Genomic DNA, 22,448 nt, shown 5'->3' with positions numbered 1-22,448 from the left:
GCAAAGATAATGCGTAAAAAAACAAGATTCGGTTCTTAGAAATAAGAGCAAAGCAGTGATGCGCTGTCGGCGAAGCTATGAATTGGTCCAGTCATTCTGGACTGTCATTTGGAACTCTGCCCAAAAAGTTACTGAACTGTGCACACCCTTTAACCCAGTGATACAACTTCTAGGCCTGGAGCTCAAAGAGATCAGAGAAAAAGGAAAAAGGTCCTAAATGTCTGAAAACATTCGTAGAGACTCTTTTTGTAGTGGCAAAGAAGTAGACCATAAAGGGGTGTCTGTCCATTGGAGAGTGGCTGAACAAATTGTGGCCTATGAAGGTGAGAGAATACTATTGTGCCTTACGAAATAAAGAGAAAGTTTAAGAGAAACCTGAAAAGATTTGTATGAACTGATGCAGAGTGAAGTGAGTAGAACCAAGGAGAACTACTGCTGAGTCGTTTTTCAGTCATATCTGACTTTTTATAACCCCATTTGGGGCTTTCTTGGTAAAGATACTGGAGTGGTTTGCCATTTCCTTCTCTAGATCATTTTACAGATGAGGAAACTGGGGCAAATAGGGTTAAGTGACTTGCCCAAGGTCACACAGCTAGTGTCTTGAGGCTGGATCTGAACTCGGGTCTTTCTGACTCTGGGATGGCACTCTATCCACTGTGCCACCCAGAGAGCCAGAGTTGCATACAATGTAGGGCACAATCTATACTAAACCAACACTGTAAATGCAAACAACTTTAAAAGACTTAAGAACTTTGATCACTGCAATGATCAACCATAATTCCAGAGGACTGATGATGAAGGCAGCTGCCCACCTCCTGATGTAGAAGGGATGGACTTAAGATGCAGAATGAGACATATTTTTGGACACGGCTAATATGGGGATTTGTTTTGCTTTACTATGTTCATTTGTTACAAGGGATTTGTTTAGTTTTGTTTTTCATTTTGCCAGTTGGGGAGGAGGAGGTGAGAGAGGGGAAGAAAATGAATAGAATTTATTTTAAAAAATAGTGAAGGTCTGAAGGCGGAGAGAAGGGCGGGTGGTAATTCCAGTATTTCCCTGTGGGGCTCCAGGGCCCTCTTCTCCTAGCACAGACTGTTCCCTTCAGGGAGTCTTTATCTGCTGGACAGAATCCAGGGAAGGATGATCCACAAATGTACGCTTCAAGGCTAATATCATGGGTCTGTCCTAATGCAAGAGAGGTAAGGACCACACTGAGGGTAACTCCCAGCATTTGCTTAAAAAACAAAACCCCCCCAAAACAACCTCTAAAGCCTTCCTCTTGTTCTTTTACAGCCCTTTGGGCACTGTGTACATAGTGCCGGAATTTGAATCAGGAAGACCTGGGTTCAAATCCCACCTGAAACACTGTGATTTACCTCTAGCAGTAAGGAAAGAAGGCATGATTTAATCTACTGATGTGTGTGGGAGGGAGGTGAAATACATTGTGACTTGAGACCCACAGATGGGATTGAAGGTCTTCCACAGTCAGGTGGACTGCACCCGATTCTTGTGCTTATTCTCCTGCACACAGACCACAATGCACAAAAGTATGTTACTTTCAGCTACTTTGCAAGGTGTTCCCTTGCTACGCTTGTGCTCCCCTCCTGAGGAGGCCTCTCCTCTCCCCTCCCCTCGGCCTTGCCCAAGTTTCACAACAGGCAGCTCCTGCGGAGCACGTGGCTCTTCCCTGACACAGACCAATCTGGTGGTGTCTGTGCTCAGTGGTGGGGGCGGTGGGCGTTTCATACCATCTGAGAAATGATGGTGGCTGATGGAAGTGCTGCACCATGTATGTCTGTCATTTGAGGATTAAGATGAGTTAACCACAGAGAGGCCTGTCACCAGGGGTTTGCCTGCCAAGAGACTCTTCACTAAGGTGTGGAAAGGGGACTTTGGGGTGCGTGAGGGAGGGAGATACTGTTTCAGGTAGATTATGTTATGCAGGAGGTCCCAAAAGGCTTAGTGCAGCTTTAAGAAAAAGCTCAGACTTGGCATTAGCTTAAAGCTGTACCCAGACTTTTGGGCACCCTGTATATCAGTGGATCCATGGACCAAGTCCCATGGGTGCATTCTGAAGCCTACGACACCTTCAGACCCCGTACAATTCCTTCTGTGAGCTCTCCCTCACCCAAGGATTTGTCTACTTGATGTGCTGAGTAGGCAGCTCATTGGGTACCATGTCTATAGTGCTAGATTTGGAGTCAGGAAGACCTGGGTTCGAATCCTACCCGAAACATTTATCAGCTGTGTGTCCCTAAGGCAAGTCACTTAACTTTTCTCAGCCTCAGTTTCCTCGCCTATCCAATGGGGACAACAATCTCATCAAACTCACAGAGGATCCGGTGAGAGGCTCAAGGTAAAGTCCTTTGCAGACTTTCAACAGCAGTATAAATGTGAGTTGTTGTTCCTTACTCTGTGAGCAACCCTTTTCTCAGTAATACTTGTCCCTGAGGATGGAACTACATTACCTGAACTCGTATCAGTAATATGTATAAATGAAATAGAACAGCAAAAATATGTAAATCAATACAGATGAGTCTGATAAAAAAATCTCTTTAGTATCAAATAAAAAAAAACTCACAACAACAACACAACCATATGAAAAAAAAATGTGATGGGGCTCCCCAAAAGAAACTCAATCCTAAGACTACAACAAGAAAAAGATATTCTCTCCTAAAGGTCCTGGTGCAAATCCTGGTCATCCTTCGAGGCCCCTTCCTCCAGGAAGCCTTCCCTGACCTGAGGATCTCTCTCCTTTCCTCTTCTTACCTTATAATACTTCCTCCTGCCTCTTCCCCCACCCGAATCCTGAACACAGACTGCCCTAGGACAGACACTTGGGCTGTCATCCTTGACTTTTCATTGTCATTTTCTCCTTGGATTGAGGCCCAACTTTTGTTTGGCCTGCATGTCTCATTGCCCTGGCTAGGGTCAGGTGCAGCCTTGGAGGCATTTACAGTTCGTAGTTGGCAACTCTGTTACGTTGCCCAGGGCTAGGCATGAAGTAGGAGCTTGAGCTAAGGATAAGTTGGTTGAATGAATGAACAAACCAATAAATGGACAAGTGAGCTAATGGCTGATGAGGGGGAAAAATGAATGAAAAGGTCTGGGCAATCATCTCTCCCCACCCACTTGAAGCACACTACTACCCACCTAGACACTCATGGGAGGAGCTAGGTAGTGCAATTGATAGAACACTGGCCCTGGAGTCAAGAGGACCTGAGTTCAAATCCAGCCTCAGACACATGACACTTTACTAGCTGTGTGACCCTGGACAAGTCACTTAACTCCTTGCCTTGAGGGAGAAAAAAAAAAAGAGTACAGGGGAAAGAACCCTGGATTTGGAAAGTCATGGGTTTGAATCTTGATCTCCAACATGACTTCCACTTAGCAGTGTGACCACTTCCCTTTTCTGAAGCTCAGCTTCTGTGTCTGTAAAACAGGGTAATACTTGCATTACCTACCTCACAAGGTGTTGTGAGGGAAGTGTTCTTTAAAATGGAAAAACTACAGAAAGGTGAAGTATTATTACCTGGTGTACAAAGAGGAAGGTGCTGAATCTCCAGCCTCTGCCGTCCTTCTGAAAACCAAGACTACAGGACCGTGGCTAGAGCTCTCAACTTGGAACCTAAAGGAGCCGACTTTAAATCCCAACTTGGTCTGACCACATGACCTCCAGGGAATCACTGAATCACTCTGAGCCTCGGTTTCCTAGTCTGTAGAATGAGGGGTTAGGATGCCATGTTTTCTAAGATCCCTTCCAGCTATAGGTCTATGGTAAGATGGATTTTTTCCCCTATATCCACCTGGCTGGATCACTTTCTCTGTCCATGGTCTCCTTCATTCATTCCTGGGCACCCTGTTGGGCAGCCCCTGTGGGTCAGCTCTGGCTAGTGCTCGTCCCTTAGACCACACGGCTGCTGCCGAGTTGAAATGGAACGGCTGCTGCCTGTTCCTTTTCTGACAACACACCCTTGTTCATTCACGCCGAGTTCAACTAATACTCGTTATTTCATAATCTTTAAAGCCCCCCGACCCTCACAGAAATGGCCCTATGGAACAGGGGATCACAGGACCTCAGGGACCACTGAGGCAGGTCCCTTACCCTACTGATGGGGGGGGAGTGGGAGTGTATTGAAGGCTCCCAAGGAGTAAATATTGGGTGTGGGAGCTGAACCCAGATCCTCTTGAGTCCAGAGCCAGGGTGCTTACCAAAGTACCATGCCATCTCCATTTTACAGATAAGGAAACTGAGACTCCAGCAGGGTAAGTAAACTACTCACAATCATAGGATCACCTAGTTTCAGGGCTTGGAAGGGACCTTAAGAGACCACCTAGTATTACATTCCCCCAATCTGCCCAATCCCCCCACATTGTGTAGATGAAGAAACAGAGACAGAGAGAAGTCAAATGATTCATTCAAAGTCACACAGCAATGTAGTGACAGAGCAGGGACCTAAACCCAGACCCCAAGTCCTTTCAGAAAGCCTCCCCAACTTCCACAGTGTGTGAGGTGCAGCTTCCTGACCTGATAACCTAATCCCAAATCCTTGTCCCCACCCGCTCTGCTCATGGCCTCTCAGCTACTTCTGATTTACTCCAGACCCTGATCTGTGCTTTGACACTGTCGCCCCTTCCCTCAAGTCTGATGCTGGATGATCGGGCCATGGAGCCCCCATTTCCCTAGGCAGCCAGGATTCTTTTAGGGACCCAATAAGTCAAGTTAATGGTGCATGGGACTAGAATAGGAAGGAACCTCTTAGCCAAGCGGGCCCTTGAATCTATGCCTTCTGACTCCCAGTTTGTGGTTCGTTCCTCTCTGTCATTCACCAACTCCTGGAATCTGATGGTTTGTTTTCTGAAGAGGCTATTGTCAAGGGCAGACAAACTGCCTCTCCTGTCCCAAGGCCACAAAGGCTGAACTGAGAGAACAGGGCTCTGGGGCTGGCTTTCCTGACTATTCCAGGCTTCCTGCTAGCAGGCATCAGGTTCCTCCTCCACCTCCAATCCCCCAACACAGGATCGGTTCTTAGGAGCTGCCAGAGGTAACTTTTCTAGACCCTTCATGCTGCCATGGGCTCATCTGGCACCTGAGTTCAGACCTGATGATTAGGACATCACCACCAGCTTAGCCCATGCCATCAGCCCCAGCCCCTGCACTGAGCCTAAATTCATAGACTAATTGGAGATAAGGTCATCATCACTCTGATTAGCTTCCATTTGTATAACTCCCAATGTCTGAGGCTTATGAAGTAGCAGTAGTAGTAGTAGTAGTAGTAGTAGTAGTAGTAATTACCATACTAAGTACTACTACTACCGCTACATCATAGCATTTATATAGCACATTCAATTTTGTAAAGCTCTTAACATAGGCGATCTTCATTTGATGCATATAACAACTCTATAAGGTGGGTACTATTATCATCTCCATTTTAGAGATAAGGTAATTGAGGCAGATAGAAGTTAAGTGATTTGCTCAGGATCATATAACTAATAACTGTCTAAGGCAGGATTTGAACTCAAATCTTCCCGAGTCTAAGTCAAGGACTCTATTCATTTTACCAGAACTCTGTGAGGCAGCACAGTAACAATTGAAAACATCCTGAGTTTGTAGTACAATATCCTAGGATGGAATCCCAACTTTTTCACCTACTCTTTGGTTACTTAACCCTGTTGGACATTAATTTTGTAAAAATCTGTAAAACCGAAGGGGTGAGACTAAATGATCTCTAAGGTCCCCTTCTAGCGCTAAATCTGTGACACTGTGACCCAAAGGTAATACATAGTCTGGGAATTCAGAGCATGCAGATGACTGAGGGAGCAGCCATGACCTGTGCCCATGGACACTCTGGCCAATGGCCTGGGACTGAGGTCTGATCATGGATTGTGTGACTTTGGGGGAGCCAGGTTTCCTCTCTCCATTTCAACTCCAAAACAGGGGCAAGGACGTCTACCCCTGGTACCTTTGGGGGGGGGGTGTGTTATGACCTAAAGTAAAAGCCAAGGTGGGAAAGTACTTTTTTTTCCAAGATGCACCAGCAACCTACTGTTAACTAAGGAGAACTAGACTTGGAGTGGGTAAGATAGGTTGCTTCCATGTGCATGAGTTTCCTCCTCTGTAAACCTTAAAGAACCACAGAAATGTAAGCAGAAGCCATTTTTATTGCCATCTTCCTTCTGCAAGACCCTGAGCCCAGCCCCCTAAATCTATAGGAATGATGGTTTCCACTGCAAGAAGACCCTCAATCTCCTGGAATCAATATTAGTATGGAGGGGAGGAGAGGAGGCTCGTGACCTGGTAGGCCAGAGCTTCAGTTTGGGCCCATGGCAGTCCAGACTTACCTCTGGGGTTGTCTTTACAGCATACTTCACCCTGCTCCGAAGCCCGTCACTGCAGCTGTCTGCTGGGTAAGAGGGGGGGATATGGGAGGGTGGGAGCTTGTCACAGAGGTTGATAGGCTGGTCCTCCGTCGACGCTGTGAAGTCCATGGGGGCAACAGTGCCATTACCGTTCATCTCGGGGAAGGAGGTGTCCCCCTGGGTACTGCTGGAGGTGGAAGGGTTCAAAGTTGAGGAGCCATTCCCACTGCAACTCTCTGACGAGGAGTCATCTGAAACAAGAGGGGTCAAGATTTAGGGGACCTGAACAGAGCCTTGCCCCGGAGCTGCCCAATGGCCCCAGGCCACTCTCCCCGGGACTCAGGCGTGTCACAGGATCTGGAAAGGAAGCTTAATGATCACCCAATCCCCTCATTCCACAGAGGAAAAATGGGGGCTCAGAGGGGAAACAGCGTATCCAGGCCACGAAGCAAGCCTGTGGCAAAGCCTGTCTGCCTACCAGCCCCACCCCAAATCCATGTCCCTATCTGGCAAAGATAGTAGTGGGACAGGGCCAAGGAGAGTAGGTGACTCCCGATCCTTGTGGCTGAGGGATTCACATCAGTAGGATGGGTGAGAGACAGACAGTAAGAGACACAGAGAGGGAGAGACGTATGGAGAGTAAAAAGAGGAGGTGGGGAGGGAGAAGAGGGAGAGAGGATATAAGAGAGAGGGAGAGGGAAAGAGGGAGGGGGAAGGGGGGAGAGAGAGAGAGAGAATATGAATATATGAATTCTCCCTCCTTGGTTTTCTTTCCATAAAGACCCCACACATTCCTTTCATCAAGACTCCTAACGGCACCAAGAAGGCTGGGGCCAGGGGCAGCAGTTGTACTCAGTGAGAAAAGGTTCTTCTCTCTTGTGGCTTCCTCTCCCCCAAACCCAGCAAACCAAACTCCCAGCCCCTGAGTTAATGGACCTTCTGCTCTGAAGACAGAGCTGGGAGGGGCCCCAGGGATGGCCAGGGCTCTCCTGAGCCTTAGATCCAACACTCCTGTCTAAGTATTTCTTATAGCGCCTGTCACCATGGCACCTATTAGGGAAATAATGGGAGGCCCCATTAGAGTCTCAGAATTGAAATGTTATCTCCTTTGACAAAGATTCACTCACCCCAGCGCCTTCTTGAACGCATCTTCCTAATAACCTCTCCATGAAGCCCTCTGGGTGGGCAGGCAGCCACAGACCTTAGCCTTTCTCCAGCACTCTCCCTCGGCTTAACTCAGTTTCTCCCACCTAGCTCCAAATGATTGTTCTGAACCCTCTTGGTCTTGCCTCTCATGCCCCTCTCCAGCACGGCTGCTTTCTCTGGCTCACTGCCCCCTACTCCGCAGGTAGAGACAGTCTCTTCCTCCATCCCAGGAGTGCCAAACCACTCCTTTCCCTCCCACACTAGCCCCCTTTACTCTGCACAGTCCTTTTCTTCCCACACCCACCTGCCATCGCATCCCCCCATGCACCCTCCAACTCAGCTTCTTCCTTTCTTGCCGCCCCCACCCCCTCTACCTTAAGGAGGGGTCCCCATTGTCTTGTCACCCTGGGGAGGGAGAGAGTAGCCTCCCACCTCCTTCCTCCTAGCTGTCTCCCTCCCCTTGGGCAGGGGCCCCTGCCTTGTCAGTCAGTCTGTCTCTCTCTCCCCCCTCCCTCTATCTCCCCCTCTCTCCCTCTCCCTCACTCACACACTCACTCACTCACTCACTCACTCACTCACACACACACTCACACACACACACACACACACACACACACACACACACACACACACACACAGAGTAACCTACCCACCCTCTGGCTCATGCACACAATCTTTCTACTAGCTATCCTGCAAACACAGCCACCCACATTCTGGGTCATGAACAGCTTCTCTGTCTCTCTATCGTGCGCTCTCGCTCTCTCTCTCTCTCTGGCACGCATGCACACACACACATATACATACACACATACACTGACACTCAGCACAAACCCCTCCCTCCCCACTCTGGCTCAGGGAGTCAGCCTCTCTACCTTCTCCCTTACACACCTCCCCACAGTGTCAGCTTACGGGTACAATCTCTGACAGGGATGGGGGGAGGAGAGGGAGCTGCCTGTATCTGTGTGGACACACCCTAGAGGCAGAGAGGGAGAGAGAGAGAGAGAGAGAGAGAGAGAGAGAGAGAGAGAGAGGGAAAAAAAAAAAAAGACGGGATATCCTGGTCAAGATGGGAGTAGTCTGTTCCTCCCTCCTCCCCCTAATATCTTCCTCCCCCTGTGGATTCCCTCCTCCTACTCCATCCTCCCTCCTCACTCACTCCCCCCACCCCAACACACAGCAAATCCTTTATTTCACCCAGCAGAGCTTTGCAAGGGCCAGGGAGCGAGGACTTTGGGAGCGATTCCTTAAGAAACATCCACGGCCCCAGCCGGGATCCAAACAAAGACGCTGCTGCCGCTGCTGCTGCTGCTGTTGCTGCTGCTGCTCTGAGCCACAGGCAGATGGCGGTCCCCCCCCTCCGTTTCCTGTTCCCTGCATCCTCACTCCCTTGGCAGGACAATGGGGGGGTCAGGCAGCCGGGAGCAGCCTCGTGTCACCGTGACATATGGAACTGTGGCGCATGTGCAGGGAGTCCAAAGGTGTATGTGTGTCTGGGCGGAGGGAGTGGGGGAAGAGGGAAGGAAGGAAGGGAGGGGGAGGAGGACAAGGAGGAGGAGGAAGAAGAGGAGCTAGAGGTGGAGGAAGAGGAGGGGGAGGAGGAGGAGGAGAAAAGGGCTCTGGCTACCACTATCAGCTGGATCTTTCCCTTGGGGTGATGGGTAAACTTTAATGAGGCCACTACAGAGAACTTTGCAGGGAAGCCTTGTAGCTGAACAGGGCTCTGGCAGTCACAATGGGGATACCCTGGGCTCAACATAAATCCATTTTCTCCCCCTTCTTCCCCCCCTTGTGTAAGCTGTACCCATTCTGGGGCCTTAAGCTCCCCCCCACCCTTCCTGTCTGCTCCCAACCTTATAAAACCTCCCTTCTTCCTCTTCCCTTCTCATTCCCATCCCCCCAGTGCTGATCGGATTAAGCAGCCGAATGTGGCCAGCCGGATGCCCACCACTGGCTTTAAGTGCCCCCCTCCCTCTTCTCCACCCCCCTCCCCCACTCCTGTTAGCTGTGGCAATGGGTATCCTTTCTGGCTGCCTTGTGTCCCTGGAGCAGAGAGAGGGAGGGAGGGAGGGAGGAGGAGGAGGAGGAGGAGGAGAGAGAGAGAGAGAGTTAGTTGTGAGTGTGTGAATGGGGGAGAGTCCTAGGATTGGTGGTATTATTAGCCCACATTTATACTGTACTGGATCATTTACAAAATGCTTTTCTCACAACCACCTACCTAGAGGTTTTGTGGGAAAAGCTCTAGGTTTGGAATCAGAAGACCTGGGTTCAAATCTTTTATTCTGCTTCTAACTTGGTTGTGTATCCCCCCCGCACAAACCACTTTCCCTCTGGGCTTCAGTTTCCTTACCTATAAAATTAAAGGGTTGGATGGGATGATCTCTAAGGTCCCATCCCTTCCAGTTCTAAATCTTATCCCACATAACACACCAAGGTCAGTGGACAAGGGATCGCAATCATCATTTTCTAAAGATGAAGAAACAGACAGGGAGGTTAGGTGACATCCACCAGCACATAACCAGTAAGTGGCTGGGTTGGCTGTTAAACTCTGGTCCACAGACTCTGAGCCCAGCGCTCTTGGGTGGACTCCACGAGGGCATAGTCTGTATCATCTTCTTGGTGGATCTCAAATTGTTATAGAAAGACACCTCCCGGCTCTACAGAAGTTAAAAGTTGACAAGGAAAGGGAGGGACTCACAATGCTGCCAGGCAGTGGGTACAAACGTGAGCTGGCAAGGATAACGACTCACATTTATACACATACTGTCATCTCCATGGGGCTGTGAGAAAGACAGCACTTTGTAAAATATTAGTGTGCTAGAGAAATGGGTGCCGTCACTGGTGCCTACCATTGTGTTCCACACAGCCAAGCAGGCATCCAGAAATACCAGCCAAAGGCAAGACTAGGAATCCTGTCCTGTGGACAGTGCTGAGGGGCTGGGGGAGAGGGGAGAGTCCACACCCAATCAATATGCCTGGTACACTTGGCACATATAATCATGCTTTTCCTCACCTCCCACTTCCCCCCTGGCCAAGTCAGGGGAGGGGGGAATCTGCTAGTGTATGTTTGGGAGGGAGATAGCCTGCTTTCCTTTAAGCATCCTGGGGTGTGTGTGTGTGTGTGTGTGTGTGTGTGTGTGTGTGTGTGTGTGTGTGTGTGTGTGTGTGAGAGAGAGAGAGAGAGAGAGAGAGAGAGAGAGAGAGAGAGAGAGAGAGAGAGAGAGAGAGAGAGAGAGAGAATGAGAATTCACTGCTAGGCAATTCCATCCCACTTTGTTTCCCCACCTTCCAGGGTCAGCCTAGGCTCCCCAGGGAGCCTCAGGCCCCCTCTGCCTTTCCCCTCTCGGAAGGATTAGGGAGACTTACTCCCCAGCTCACAGGCACACGCAACACACCAGGGCTGGAGTCAGCCCGGGCATCGCCACGGCAACAGAGTGGCTCCTCAGCAAGTGGCCAATCAGGGGCCTCCCCACAGGCCAATTGGAGATAACCCAGGCTGCCTATCAAATGAGTCCTAGGGACCTCTCTTTGCTCTCTGAAGGGCTCAGAACATACACACACCCCCTCCCAATAGCCTGGACCACCCAGGCCAAGCCCTGAAATCTGAGATGACTGCTCAGGGGGCCAAGCCTCACTAACCAAAGCACCCCACGCTCTCAGAGATGGGGGGGGGTAGAGAAGGCGAGTTGGGGAAGGAGGAAGGTACCTAGAGTTGAGGGAGGACTAACCCCGGAGAACATATCCTACTTCCTCTCCATCCCCTGGTCCAAGTTCTTTTTCCTTCCTCCTTCTCTATGCATCCTTCAGGACCTAGCCTGCCCCAGGATCACCACTTTCAGAAAGCCTTCCCTGAACATCCTAAGCTGTAGCAACCTGCTTTTCTTCCTCTGAGCTCCTGAGGCACTTACAATCTGGGAGCAATGACTGACTTCCCCATTAATTGTTTCACAGGCATTAGCTTAGACTTCTCCCTCCACTCGACCCCAGTTTCTGAGCTCCCAGAGAATAGGGACTGTGTCACAGGTATCATAGAGCCATCCATGTAAACCTCTCATTTTATGAAGAAGGAAACTGAGGCCACGAAAGGTTAAGTGACTTATCCCTGGTCACATTGGTAGTAAGAAGCAGAGATGGGATTTAAAACCAAATCTCTGACTCCAAATCCAGTGTTCCTTCCACTGCCCTGACATGGATACAATTTAATTAGCCACGAGATAGGATGGTGGTGATCGACCCATTGGCCCCTCTGACTGCCATTAATAATAATAACAATATCATCAACGATACTAAAATCAACCAAGAAACTCACATTTCTAAGAATGGTCCAAAAATGGAATATGGGCTGCCTTTAGGTAGCTCTTTAAGACTTGTGACCTGAAGAGGCAGCTAGGTGGCGCAGTGGATAGAGCACCAACCCTGGAGTCAGGAGTACCTGAGTTCAAATCCGACCTCAGACACTTAACACATACTAGCTGTGTGACCCTGGGCAAGTCACTTAACCCCAATTGCCCAGCAAAAAACCAAAAACCAAAAGACTTGTGACCTGGGGCAGCTAGGTGGCGCAGTGGATAGAGCACCGGCCCTAGATTCAAGTTCAAAGCCGGCCTCAGACACTTAACACTTACTAGTTGTGTGACCCTGGGCAAGTCACTTAACCCCAATTGCTTCTCTCTCTCTCTCTCTCTCTCTCTCACACACACACACACACACACACACACACAAGACTTGTGACGTATAGTAGTCTGTATGATCACTTGTTGGAAACACTGTGGGATGGGGTGGGGGTGGGGGGGACGGTGCCAGGGTTATGCTGAGTGACTTCTAAATCCCTCACAACTCTGAGATCCTGAGGTTATACAGCTGGTCATGGCCTAAAAGGGGCTTTACAACCTTGATCTCATTTGATCCTCCTTAACAGCCCTGTGAAATATGTAAAGGAAATATTCATGTTCTCATTTGATAGAAAAACTGATGCTTATTTCTATAAGCAACTTTTCTGGGGTCAAGCATTGGCAGAGCTAAGATTCATTCATTCAACAAACATTTATTAAGTACCTATTGTCCGCCACCGTGCTGAGTGCTTTATAAATATTCTCTCATTCGATCCTCCCAACAACCCTGTAAAATGGTAGGTACTGTTAGGACCCCCATTTTATAGGCAAGTAAATAAAGGCAGACAGAGGTGAAGTGATTTATCCATGGCCACTCAGCTAGTAAAGTGTCTTAAGCTTGATTTGAACTTAGGTTTTCCCGATTTTGGGCCCAGTCATCTATTCACTTCACCACTTAGCTGTGTATATGAAAAACATATACCTGAATAAAAATGTGTGTATATCTACACACACATACATATATACACACATACATATGTGTGTGTGTAAATATACACATGTATATTTTTTAAACTTTGGGAAGGAGGGCTCTAGCAACTGGGGGGATACAGATGGGTTTCCTTTAGAAGCTGGCTTTTGAACTGAACTTTGAAGAACGTTAGGGATTTCCAAAGCTGAAGGTGAGGAGGGTGTGCCTTCCAAGAGAGGGAGGGGGCGCCCATGCAGAATCCCAGAGATGAGAGATGGGAGATGGATGTCATGTACTTGCAACAACAAGGTAGCCAGTCTGGCTGGAACGCAGAGTGTGTTCAGGGTAGTGATATGCCTGGAAAGTGACATGTAATAATAAGCCTGATTGGGAAGGGCTTTCAAGCCAAATAGCAGAGTCTGCATTTTTGACTACAGGAAAGAGGGAGCCTCCGGCCTACCTCACCACAATGCCCTTTGATAGATCTGCCTCCCCATCTACCCCAGTTTTTCCCCAAATGCCCAGCCTCCCAGGCAATCAGGACCTCACTTGTTCATCTCCACTTCCCACAGCCCTTCTTGTCTGTCACAGTCTTTCTGTCCTGTTTTCATCATGGAGATCTGTAGTAAAAGATCTCTGACCACTCTACATGAGACATCGCTTTATATCACAGGTATGTTCCTGAAATGTTCTGCATAGGCAGAAATTTTGTAAATCACTTAACACTAGGAGAAACTGATACTTAAAAGGTAGCCTACAGTAGAACCCATTCAAAGTAAAGAATGAAAACTGCTCCTCCTTCCATTTCTACACAGCTCTAAGGTTTACAAAAAAGGCTTTTTCATCACGACAACCTGTAAGAACATGGAAATAGCTCAGGGGCCAGTCAGAGAAACCAGGTTCCAAATCCAGCTCTGCCGCCTATCAGCGCGTAGGTAATGAGCAAGTCACTACATCTCTCTCTCTGGGCCTCAGTCTCCCCATTTGTAAAATGGAGTCAGACAGATGATGCTCTCCAAGATCTCTTCCAGCTCTGTCATTTAAAAATCCAAACTTCCTTCTCACTCTAACACTCTGTGTTCTAAGGGTCCCTCCCTCTGGCTCAAGGTCCTCTGACCATTTGGTGGTGCCAAACACACAGGCTGGCCCATAACACTCCTGAGTGCTGCCTGAACCAGATTAAAATGTATTTGGGAAATATTTAACACAACAGATAAAAACACAACAAACTATAGATAAGGCGACATTTTAGAACTAAGTCAATATGTAGTCCATCGGGATTAGTAGCTCCGCTTTTTCTCTTTGAGCTTGGCACCACTGATGTGGACAATCATTCCTGAACCTATCTGCTTTGTATAGCTGAATTCTCATGCAGCAGGGTGAGGCTCAGCTGTCCTCTGTTCATTTCAATTAAGGCTTCCTACTACAGGCCCTAAGGACAGCTGGGTGGCTCAGTGGATAGAGTGCCAGGCCGGAAATCAGGAACACTCACCTTCCTGAGTTCAAATCTGGCCCTCAAACAATTACTAGCTGTGTGACCCTGGGCAAGTCACTTAACCCTTTTTACCTCAGTTTCCTCATCTGTCAAATGAGCTGGAGAAGGAAATGGCAAACTACTCCAGTATCTTTACCAGGAAAACCCTAAATGGGGTCTGACACGAAAAGTCAGGCACAACTGAAACAGTTCAACAACAACAATAAGCAAAAATAAACATTTTCAATTCCCCCCCAAAAAAGAAAAATTTAGAGGCATAGCAGAGACTGTAGAGTCACGAAGATCTGGGTTCAAATGTCACTTCTGACATGTATATATAGTGGCTCTGGGCAAGTCACATAACCGCTGAGTGTCCGTCCAGACAATTCTCTAAACCTTTACATTGCAAAACTGATGCTGAGCTGGATCTGTGGCGGATACAAATACAGAGATCATTCTTCACTTTGTTAAGGACCTATGGCTTTATTCACATTGATACTTTCTCTGTGGATGTAGATCACAGCCCTCTGCCTTAGCACATAATCTCCTAGAGTTTCTGTGGCCAGTGAATTAATCACCCTGTGGCCAAATGTCAACGAGCCTCTTTGTGTAGCTAGCCTGGTCCTCAGATGACAAAGTCCATCGCTGGGCCCTTAGATGCAGCTCTCCTAGCTTGGTTGCATGAGTTTCTGTAGGCTCTGCTGGTCCAGCTTTTGAGAACTTGGGAATCACCAGGAGAGGCTTGAGAGAGGGGCCCTACCAGAAATAATATTGTATAGTAAGTGCATTCGTGTTCCATTGTTGGAAGAAGATGAACTTCCTGATGGCAGGGACTCTTTTTTTCCCCCTGTCTTTCTATTCCCAGTACCTAGCATAATGCCTAGCACAATACCTAACACACCGTAGGCACTCGGTAAGTGCTTGCTGAATTGGAGAGGCACAGCACAAAGTGCTCTTTGGGTTGAGGGTGAGGAGCACATGCTTGGAAGGACAATGGGCCCAGGGAAACCTTCAGGGAGAAGGCAGAATTGAAAGAGTGGGTAGGAATTCAACAGGTGAAGAAAGGGAGAGAGGACTCATCAGACAAAGGGGACAACACTAGCCAAAAAATGGAGAACTGCAAGGGCACAGAGTGTATTTAGGGACCAGAACAAAAGTTTTATTTGGCTGGAGTGTGTTGGGCAATGATATGAAATAAGGTTGGAAACATAGGATGGTACTACTGGATGCATACCCCACGGTCAAAGGTAGAGGAAAAAGGTACAATTGTGACAAAATTTTTTATCAGCAGTATCTTTTTTGCCAGGAAAGGAAATAGGTAGCCACTGAAGATTTTGGAGCAGAGGTGGAATTTATTAGATATGCCTAAGACTGTCTTGGTTCTGGGGAAGAGAGTAAGTAAGTGACGAGAACTGGTAAGAAGCTGTAGCAATGGTTCTGTTGGTTGTGGCCAGCTTGCCTACTCTTTTCTGTACAAGGGTGAGCAGGAGCAGTGAGACTGGAGGGTTAGGGTAGGAGATTCAAGAGAAATCAAAGAGGTAGAAGTGACAACATCTGAAAACTGATGGGACAGGAAAGATGGGGTGCAGGGCAGGGGGAAAGCCATTCAATTCAGATTCCTTGGGGACAATTTAGGGCCTTTCCTCCACACCACACTTCCCCACGGGCTCATACTGTTGAATTGAATGGTTATCCTAACAACAATAATCGCAATTTAAGCTTCACTAAGGCAGTATGTAAAATACTTAATATACATGATCTCATTTAATCCTTAGAATAGCCCTCTTAGGTATCTCTTCAGGCATGATTTTTGTCCATTTCATGGACGAGGAAACTGAGGAAGAAACCAGGGTTCAGTGAAGTGACTTGCCTGTGATCACACAGACTAGTATTAGAAGCCAAGCCTTCCCAAACTCCACAGCCCAAAACTCTGTAACCTCTCCCATGTCTCCCTTTCTTGCATCTGTCATAACCTTTAAAGCAGTACCAAGTTCAACATCTTCGAAGGCAGGGACAGGATGGCTGTCTGACTGTCAAGGTACTTTGTAAGGGTTTGTAAATCATAGACCAAGTTGGAAGGGACCTTAAAAGTCATCTAGTCAAACCCACTTAATTTACAGAGGAGGAAAGTGGGGCCCAGAGATGTTAAGTTATTTGCCCAAGGTCACACAGGTTGGAAGAATGCCATCCCTGTTGAACCCTTCTCTCACAGGGATGTGACCGTAGCCAAGACAGATTCTGAAAGACATGCCAAAAAGCTGCCAGAATAAGGAAAAAACTCAGATGCTCTCAGAATGGGTGTTCTCTGAGCTGGGCCACAAAGCCTACATGCTTCAGAGAGGCTAGGTTTACAGGACCTCTTTGGTTGCTTCCAAACCTTAAAGGAAAGTCTAACCAAGAATTTATTTATTTTGTTTTACAAAGAATTTAAAAAGAAAAAAAAGCAGGTCAGTAAAAACAGCCAACACCTCCATGGTGCCTGACCAGGTGGGTGATAGATATTCCATCAGCCCAGTCCCCCACTTCTGCAAAGAAAGGAGAGGACATATAACATTCTATCAGAAGGTCCCTCTGAGCTCTGAATTTATATGCCTTGAGGTTCCTTTTAGCCAAGTTGATTTTCCTAAAGTGCAGGTCTGACCTTGTCACAACCCTGCCTCAATAAACTCCTATGGTTCCCTATTATTCCAAGGACCAAATAGAAGCTCCTGTCAGACATTCAAAGCTCCCTACAAGCTCCCTTGCCCCTCCTTACCCTCTAAGTTTGGTTCCACCTTCCTTCTTTAAACTTTGTGCTCCAGCCATACTGTTCTACTCACTGTTCTTCACATGTGACATTCCATCTCCCATCTCTGCACCTTTGCTCTGGCAGTTCCTCATGCCTGGCTCTGCCTCCTCACCTCTTACTCTTGAAATCTTTGGTTTGCTTCAAAATTCAATTCAAGCATCACCTTCTACATGAATTATTTCCAGCTCCAGCTGCTTATGCCCTCCCTTCCAAAACTATCTTGAAACTTTTTTGTACATCTATAAATACTCTATTATGTGTATGCAGCATCATTGTTTAGTGATGAAAGGGATCTTAGAGGCCATCCAGTCTAACTCCATTGTATAGATTAAGAACTAAAGTCAAAAGTGTCACACAGGGCAGCTAGGTGGTGCAGTGGATAAAGCACCAGCCCTGGATTCAGGAGGACCTGAGTTCAAATCGGGCCTCAGACACTTGACACTTACTAGCTGTGTGACCCTGGGCAAGTCACTTAACCCTCATTGCCTTGCAAAAAAACCAACACACACACAGATATCAAAAGTGTCACACAGCTAGTAATTATCTGAGATTAGATTTGAAACCCAAGGTCCTCTGATCTCCAAGTCCACTATTCTATCTGTTACTCATAGAATCTGCCTTGTTAGAATATTTCCCTGAGGGGAGAGACTGTTTCACTTTTATCTTTGTATCCCATCCCTATCTGGTTCATAGTAGACCCTTAATAAATGCTTGTTGATGGATCTAACCTAGTGTGGATATGTCTGGGTCACCAGGTCAATGCTAGAGCTACTGAGACCAGACTGAGGTGTTACTGGTGAAGTCTTTGTACATCTTTCCTCAAGTGCCCATTGCAAATGTCATGGTCATGGTGGGAAATCCAAAAATCTGACTTAACTAATAACATTCAAATCCTCAGGGACAGAGCAATAACTGCTGGAGGTATCTATCTCTCCTGGCTTTTTGGAATGTTCTCTCCTCCATGACTGCTATGGCAACAACACCAGCTAGCCTAAATGGGTTCTAGGAAATGAGTCCAGGTCCTCTGATTCCAAAGCTGAACAGAACCAGAAAAGACCAAAGGACTAGAAGTGGTTCTAGAATATAGAATTTTATAACTTAAAGGAACCTTGGCAAGACAACAAATAGAATGTTGGAGCTGGGAAGGACCAGCTGTGAGTTCTTGTGATGCTAACTGAGGTAAGGGCATCCAGGGGCTTTATCACATCCCCAAAGCTACATGCTGCCTCAGATGCATTTCTCTGAAGTGTTTCAGAAGCTGCTTCTTGAACTGTCTTGGGGAATCACCAAGACAGATCAGAGCCAGCTCAGCTCTGATTCTCCCCCCTCCCTACCCTCCACTTGCTTCAAATCTAGGTTGCTTCAGGGAAAGTCTCAAAAACATATATATATCCATTCATTCTCTGCCTGAAGTGACGTAATGGGGGAGAGTAGAAAGATTCCCAAACTTGCATGTCAGGGGTCATGGTTCCAGTTCTGATCTTTTTATTAATTCAATCTCTCTCTCTCTCTCTCTCTCTCTCTCTCTCTCTGTGTCTCCCTCCCTCCTTCTTTTCCTTTCTCTTTTTCTCTCTCCCTCTCCTTTTCTTTCCTTCCTTCTTTTTTTTTTTGGCTTTAAAAATTTATTGGTCAAGCTATCTATTCCCATATGAAAAAATGCTCTAAATCTCTAATGATTAGAGAGATGCAAATAAAAACAACTCTGAGGTACCACCTGACACCTATCAGATTGGCTAAAATGACAAAAAAGGAAAATAATAAATGTTGGAGAAGCTGTGGGAAAATTGGAACACTAATCCATTGTTGGTGGAGCTGTGAACTGATCCAACCATTCTGGAGAGCAATTTGGAATTATGCCCAAAGGGCGATAAAGCTGTGCATACTCTTTGACCCAGCAATACCACTTTTGGGTCTTTTTCCCAAAGAGATCATGGAAGGGGGAAAGGGACCCACATGTACAAAAATATTTATAGCTGCTCTTTACGTGGTGACAAGGAATTGGAAGTTGAGGGGGTGCCCATCAATTCGGGAATGGCTGGACAAGTTGTGGTATATGAATACAATGGAATACTATTGTGCTATAAGAAACGATGAGCAGGAGGAGTTCAGAGAAACCTGGAGGGTCTTGCATGGGTTGATGATGAGTGAGATGAGCAGAACTAGAAGAACATTGTACACAGTAACATCAACATTGAGTGTTGATCTACTGTGATGGACTATATTCTTCTCACCAATGCAATGGCACAGAAGAGTTCCAGGGAACTTGTGATGGAAGAGGATCTCCAAATCCAGGAAAAAAAAAAAGAACTGTGGACTATAGATGCTGAATGAACCATACTATTTCTTTTGTTTTTGATGCTGTTGTTTTTTTTCTATTTTGAGGTTTTTCATCATTGCTCTGATTTTTATCTCTTATAACATGACTAATGCAGAAATAGGATTAATGTTATTATGTATATGTGTATATATATATATATAACCTATATCAGATTACCTGCTGTCTAGGGGAGGGGGGAGGGAGGGGAGGGAGGGAGAAAAATCTGAAATTGTAAAGTTTGTATAAACAAAAGTTGAGAACTATCTTTACATGTAACGGAAAAAAATAAAATACTTTATTAATTAAAAAAAAAAGAATAAATGCTCTAACCCCCCCCAAAAAAAAAATTTATTGGTCGGGGGCAGCTAGGTGGTGCAGTGGATAGAGCATCAGCCCTGGAGTCAGGAGTACCTGAGTTCAAATCCAGCCTCAGACACTTAACACTTACTAGCTGTGTGACCCTGGGCAAGTCACTTAACCCCAATTGCCTCACTAAAAAAAAAAAATTATTGGTCTCTTTTGTTTTTACATCACTTTAATTTCCAAATACATCCTAATGTTTCCTACCAGGGAGACTTTCCCTGTAACAATTAATTCTTAAAAAGAAGGAAAAAATTTTTTCAACAGAAACAACTAACACATCAACAAGAGTCTGGCAGAGTATCGGATATTCCATATCCACAGTCCTCTGCCTCTGCAAAGATGGGAAGGGAGGAAATTGCAATCTTTCTCAGCCTCAGTTTCTCCCTCTATAAAATGAGTGGGTCACTAGATGATTTCTACATTCCTTTCCAGCTTTAACATTCCATGTTCTAAGGCCTCTTTCAGGCCTGGCTTTCTCATTAAATGACAATGTACAGTTCCAGTGTTCTGCTTTGAAGTGATTCCCAAGCTCTGGAAACCTGAAAACATCATATAGATGTTACCTATGATGACAATAATGTAGTGTTGTTGGTGAAGGGCCCTTCCTTCCAACTCTGACATTCTATTTTATATGATGTAAGGTCTCTTCAAGCTCCAGAATTCTGTGTGCTAAGAGAGGTGTCAAACTCAAGGCCCAGGCTACAAGTCTGTAAAACTCCCTTCTTTAGCTAAACCAGATCAAAATATAATTGGGAAATGTTTAACAAAATAAATAAAAATACAGTAAAACACAGATAATGTTAATTTGTGGTTTTCTAAGTCAACATGTTTCTATTTGAGTTTAAAACCACCGTTCTAAGGCACATAGAAAGGCATAAGTTCCCCATTCCATGGTGCCCTCCACTTCTGTGGTCCGTTGGAAAGTGTTCCTGCTCTAGAATCTGAGAACCCAGGTTCAAATCTTATCTCTGCCACTTACTACTATGTGAGCAAGTCACTCAGTGGCCCAGTGAAAATGTTGGGGGTAGGACTATATCTCTAAGGTCCCTCCAAGCTTTGTTTCAATAATGCTTTGTCCTAAGACTATACTCTGACATGTTCTATCCTAAGGACCCTTCCAATTCTAATATTCTGTGTTCTAAGCATCTTTCCAGCTCTAACAGTCTATCTTAGGCCCTTGAAGCCACAGTGAACTTAGGAGTCAGTCACAGGCCCCAAGTTCAAGTCTCAGCTCTGTCACTACCTGCTGACCTTAGACAACCCTTCTCTCACAGGGATGTGACCCTCTCTGTATCTTAGGTTCCTCTCCTGTAAAATTATGACACTAGACTAGTTGAACCTATAAGATCCCTCTGCAATCTAGCTCTGTGCTCCTACGCTTATATTTAAAAGCAGCTGCATGGATCCAAGGGGCCCATAGGAGGTGTGGGGATAAAAATTATAAATACCTAGAAATGACTGATCCCGGTCTGCACAGGGGGCCAGGGGTGGAGAGTGAGGGAGAGAGGAAGAAATCAAGTTACTTCTACCTAGCTCTCCCACCAAGAAAAAAACACCACACCACCCAAAAACCCCATAACCACCACCCCACCAAACAGTTAAAACAAGTCAGTTCCTTCATTCACACAAATGACGTCAGAGTCAGATTTAATCCTCTGGTGGCTGGGATTTTCCGGGCACATGGTCCCTTCGTGACAGACCCGCCCAAACCTCTGGTACAGAAAGGATACAGTTGTAACCTGAAGCTTTGTTCATGAGGTTGGTGGCCACAGGACCAGGGTCCTACTGGATCCCCTGCTTGACATGCTGCCCCGGGGGCTTGTTTGAGGACCCTTCAGCTGCCCCTGAAGGACTGCAGCTGCCCAAGGGGTGGGAGCCAGCTACCTGCTGCTAATCTGTACCCATTTCCTACTCCTCCCTGTCCCTTCCCTGCCCCCACACCTGCTCAGCAGATACCAAGCTGCTCTGGGCTGCCTTCTTCTGACCAGTGTGCTGGACTTGAGAACCAGACTGACGCTTAAGCCCCGGCCCTAGCTCTGACCACTTTGTGACCTACAGACAAATTGTAGGTTCAGGGGTCTGGGGCTGGAAGGGACCCAAGAAATCATCTCAGTCCAACTGACTCATTTTACAGATGAGGAAACTAACTCCTAGAGAGGGGAAATGTCCTACCCAAAATTTCCCTCTCTGAACCTCAGTTTCCTCATCTGGAAAATGGATTAAGAATAATACTGATTGGGGCAGCTAGATGGCGAAGTGGATAGAGCACCGGCCCTGGAGTCAGGAGTACCTGAGTTCAAATCCGGCCTCAGACACTTAACACTTACTAGCTGTGTGACCCTGGGCAAGTCACTTAACCCCAATTGCCTCGCTAAAAAAAAAAAAAGAAAGAATAATACTGATTGGGGCAGCTAGATGGCGAAGTGGATAGAGCACCGGCCCTGGAGTCAGGAGTACCTGAGTTCAAATCCAGCCTCAGACACTTAACACTTACTAGCTGTGTGACCCTGGGCAAGTCACTTAACCCCAATTGCCTCACTAAAAAAAAAAAAAAAAAAGAATAATACTGATCCTATATACCTCACAGAAATATTACAAAGTGCTTTATGCACCTTAAAGTCTGCCAAGAAGCATTTAGTAAGCACCCAGTATGTACCAGTCCTACCCACAAGGGATGCAAAGAAAGGCAAAAAGCAAAGGA

At 46.7% G+C, this 22,448-nt stretch overlaps 1 protein-coding gene across 2 annotated transcripts in view; it reads right to left on the bottom strand.

The window, feature by feature from the left end:
- Positions 1-22,448, bottom strand: part of NOL4L (nucleolar protein 4 like) — a 215,797-nt gene that overhangs the window by 25,775 nt on the left and 167,574 nt on the right. For both annotated transcript variants that reach the window (XM_043986160.1, XM_043986161.1), the window contains one exon: positions 6,344-6,612. In XM_043986160.1, coding sequence (XP_043842095.1) covers positions 6,344-6,612 — 269 coding nt within the window. The remainder of the gene's footprint in view (positions 1-6,343; positions 6,613-22,448) is intronic.

The sequence above is a fragment of the Dromiciops gliroides genome, chromosome 2 (assembly GCF_019393635.1).
Source record: "Dromiciops gliroides isolate mDroGli1 chromosome 2, mDroGli1.pri, whole genome shotgun sequence".
NCBI lineage: Eukaryota > Metazoa > Chordata > Mammalia > Microbiotheria > Microbiotheriidae > Dromiciops > Dromiciops gliroides.
Note: the sequence above shows the minus strand (reverse complement) of the source record. Positions and strands in the feature narration are given on the sequence as shown.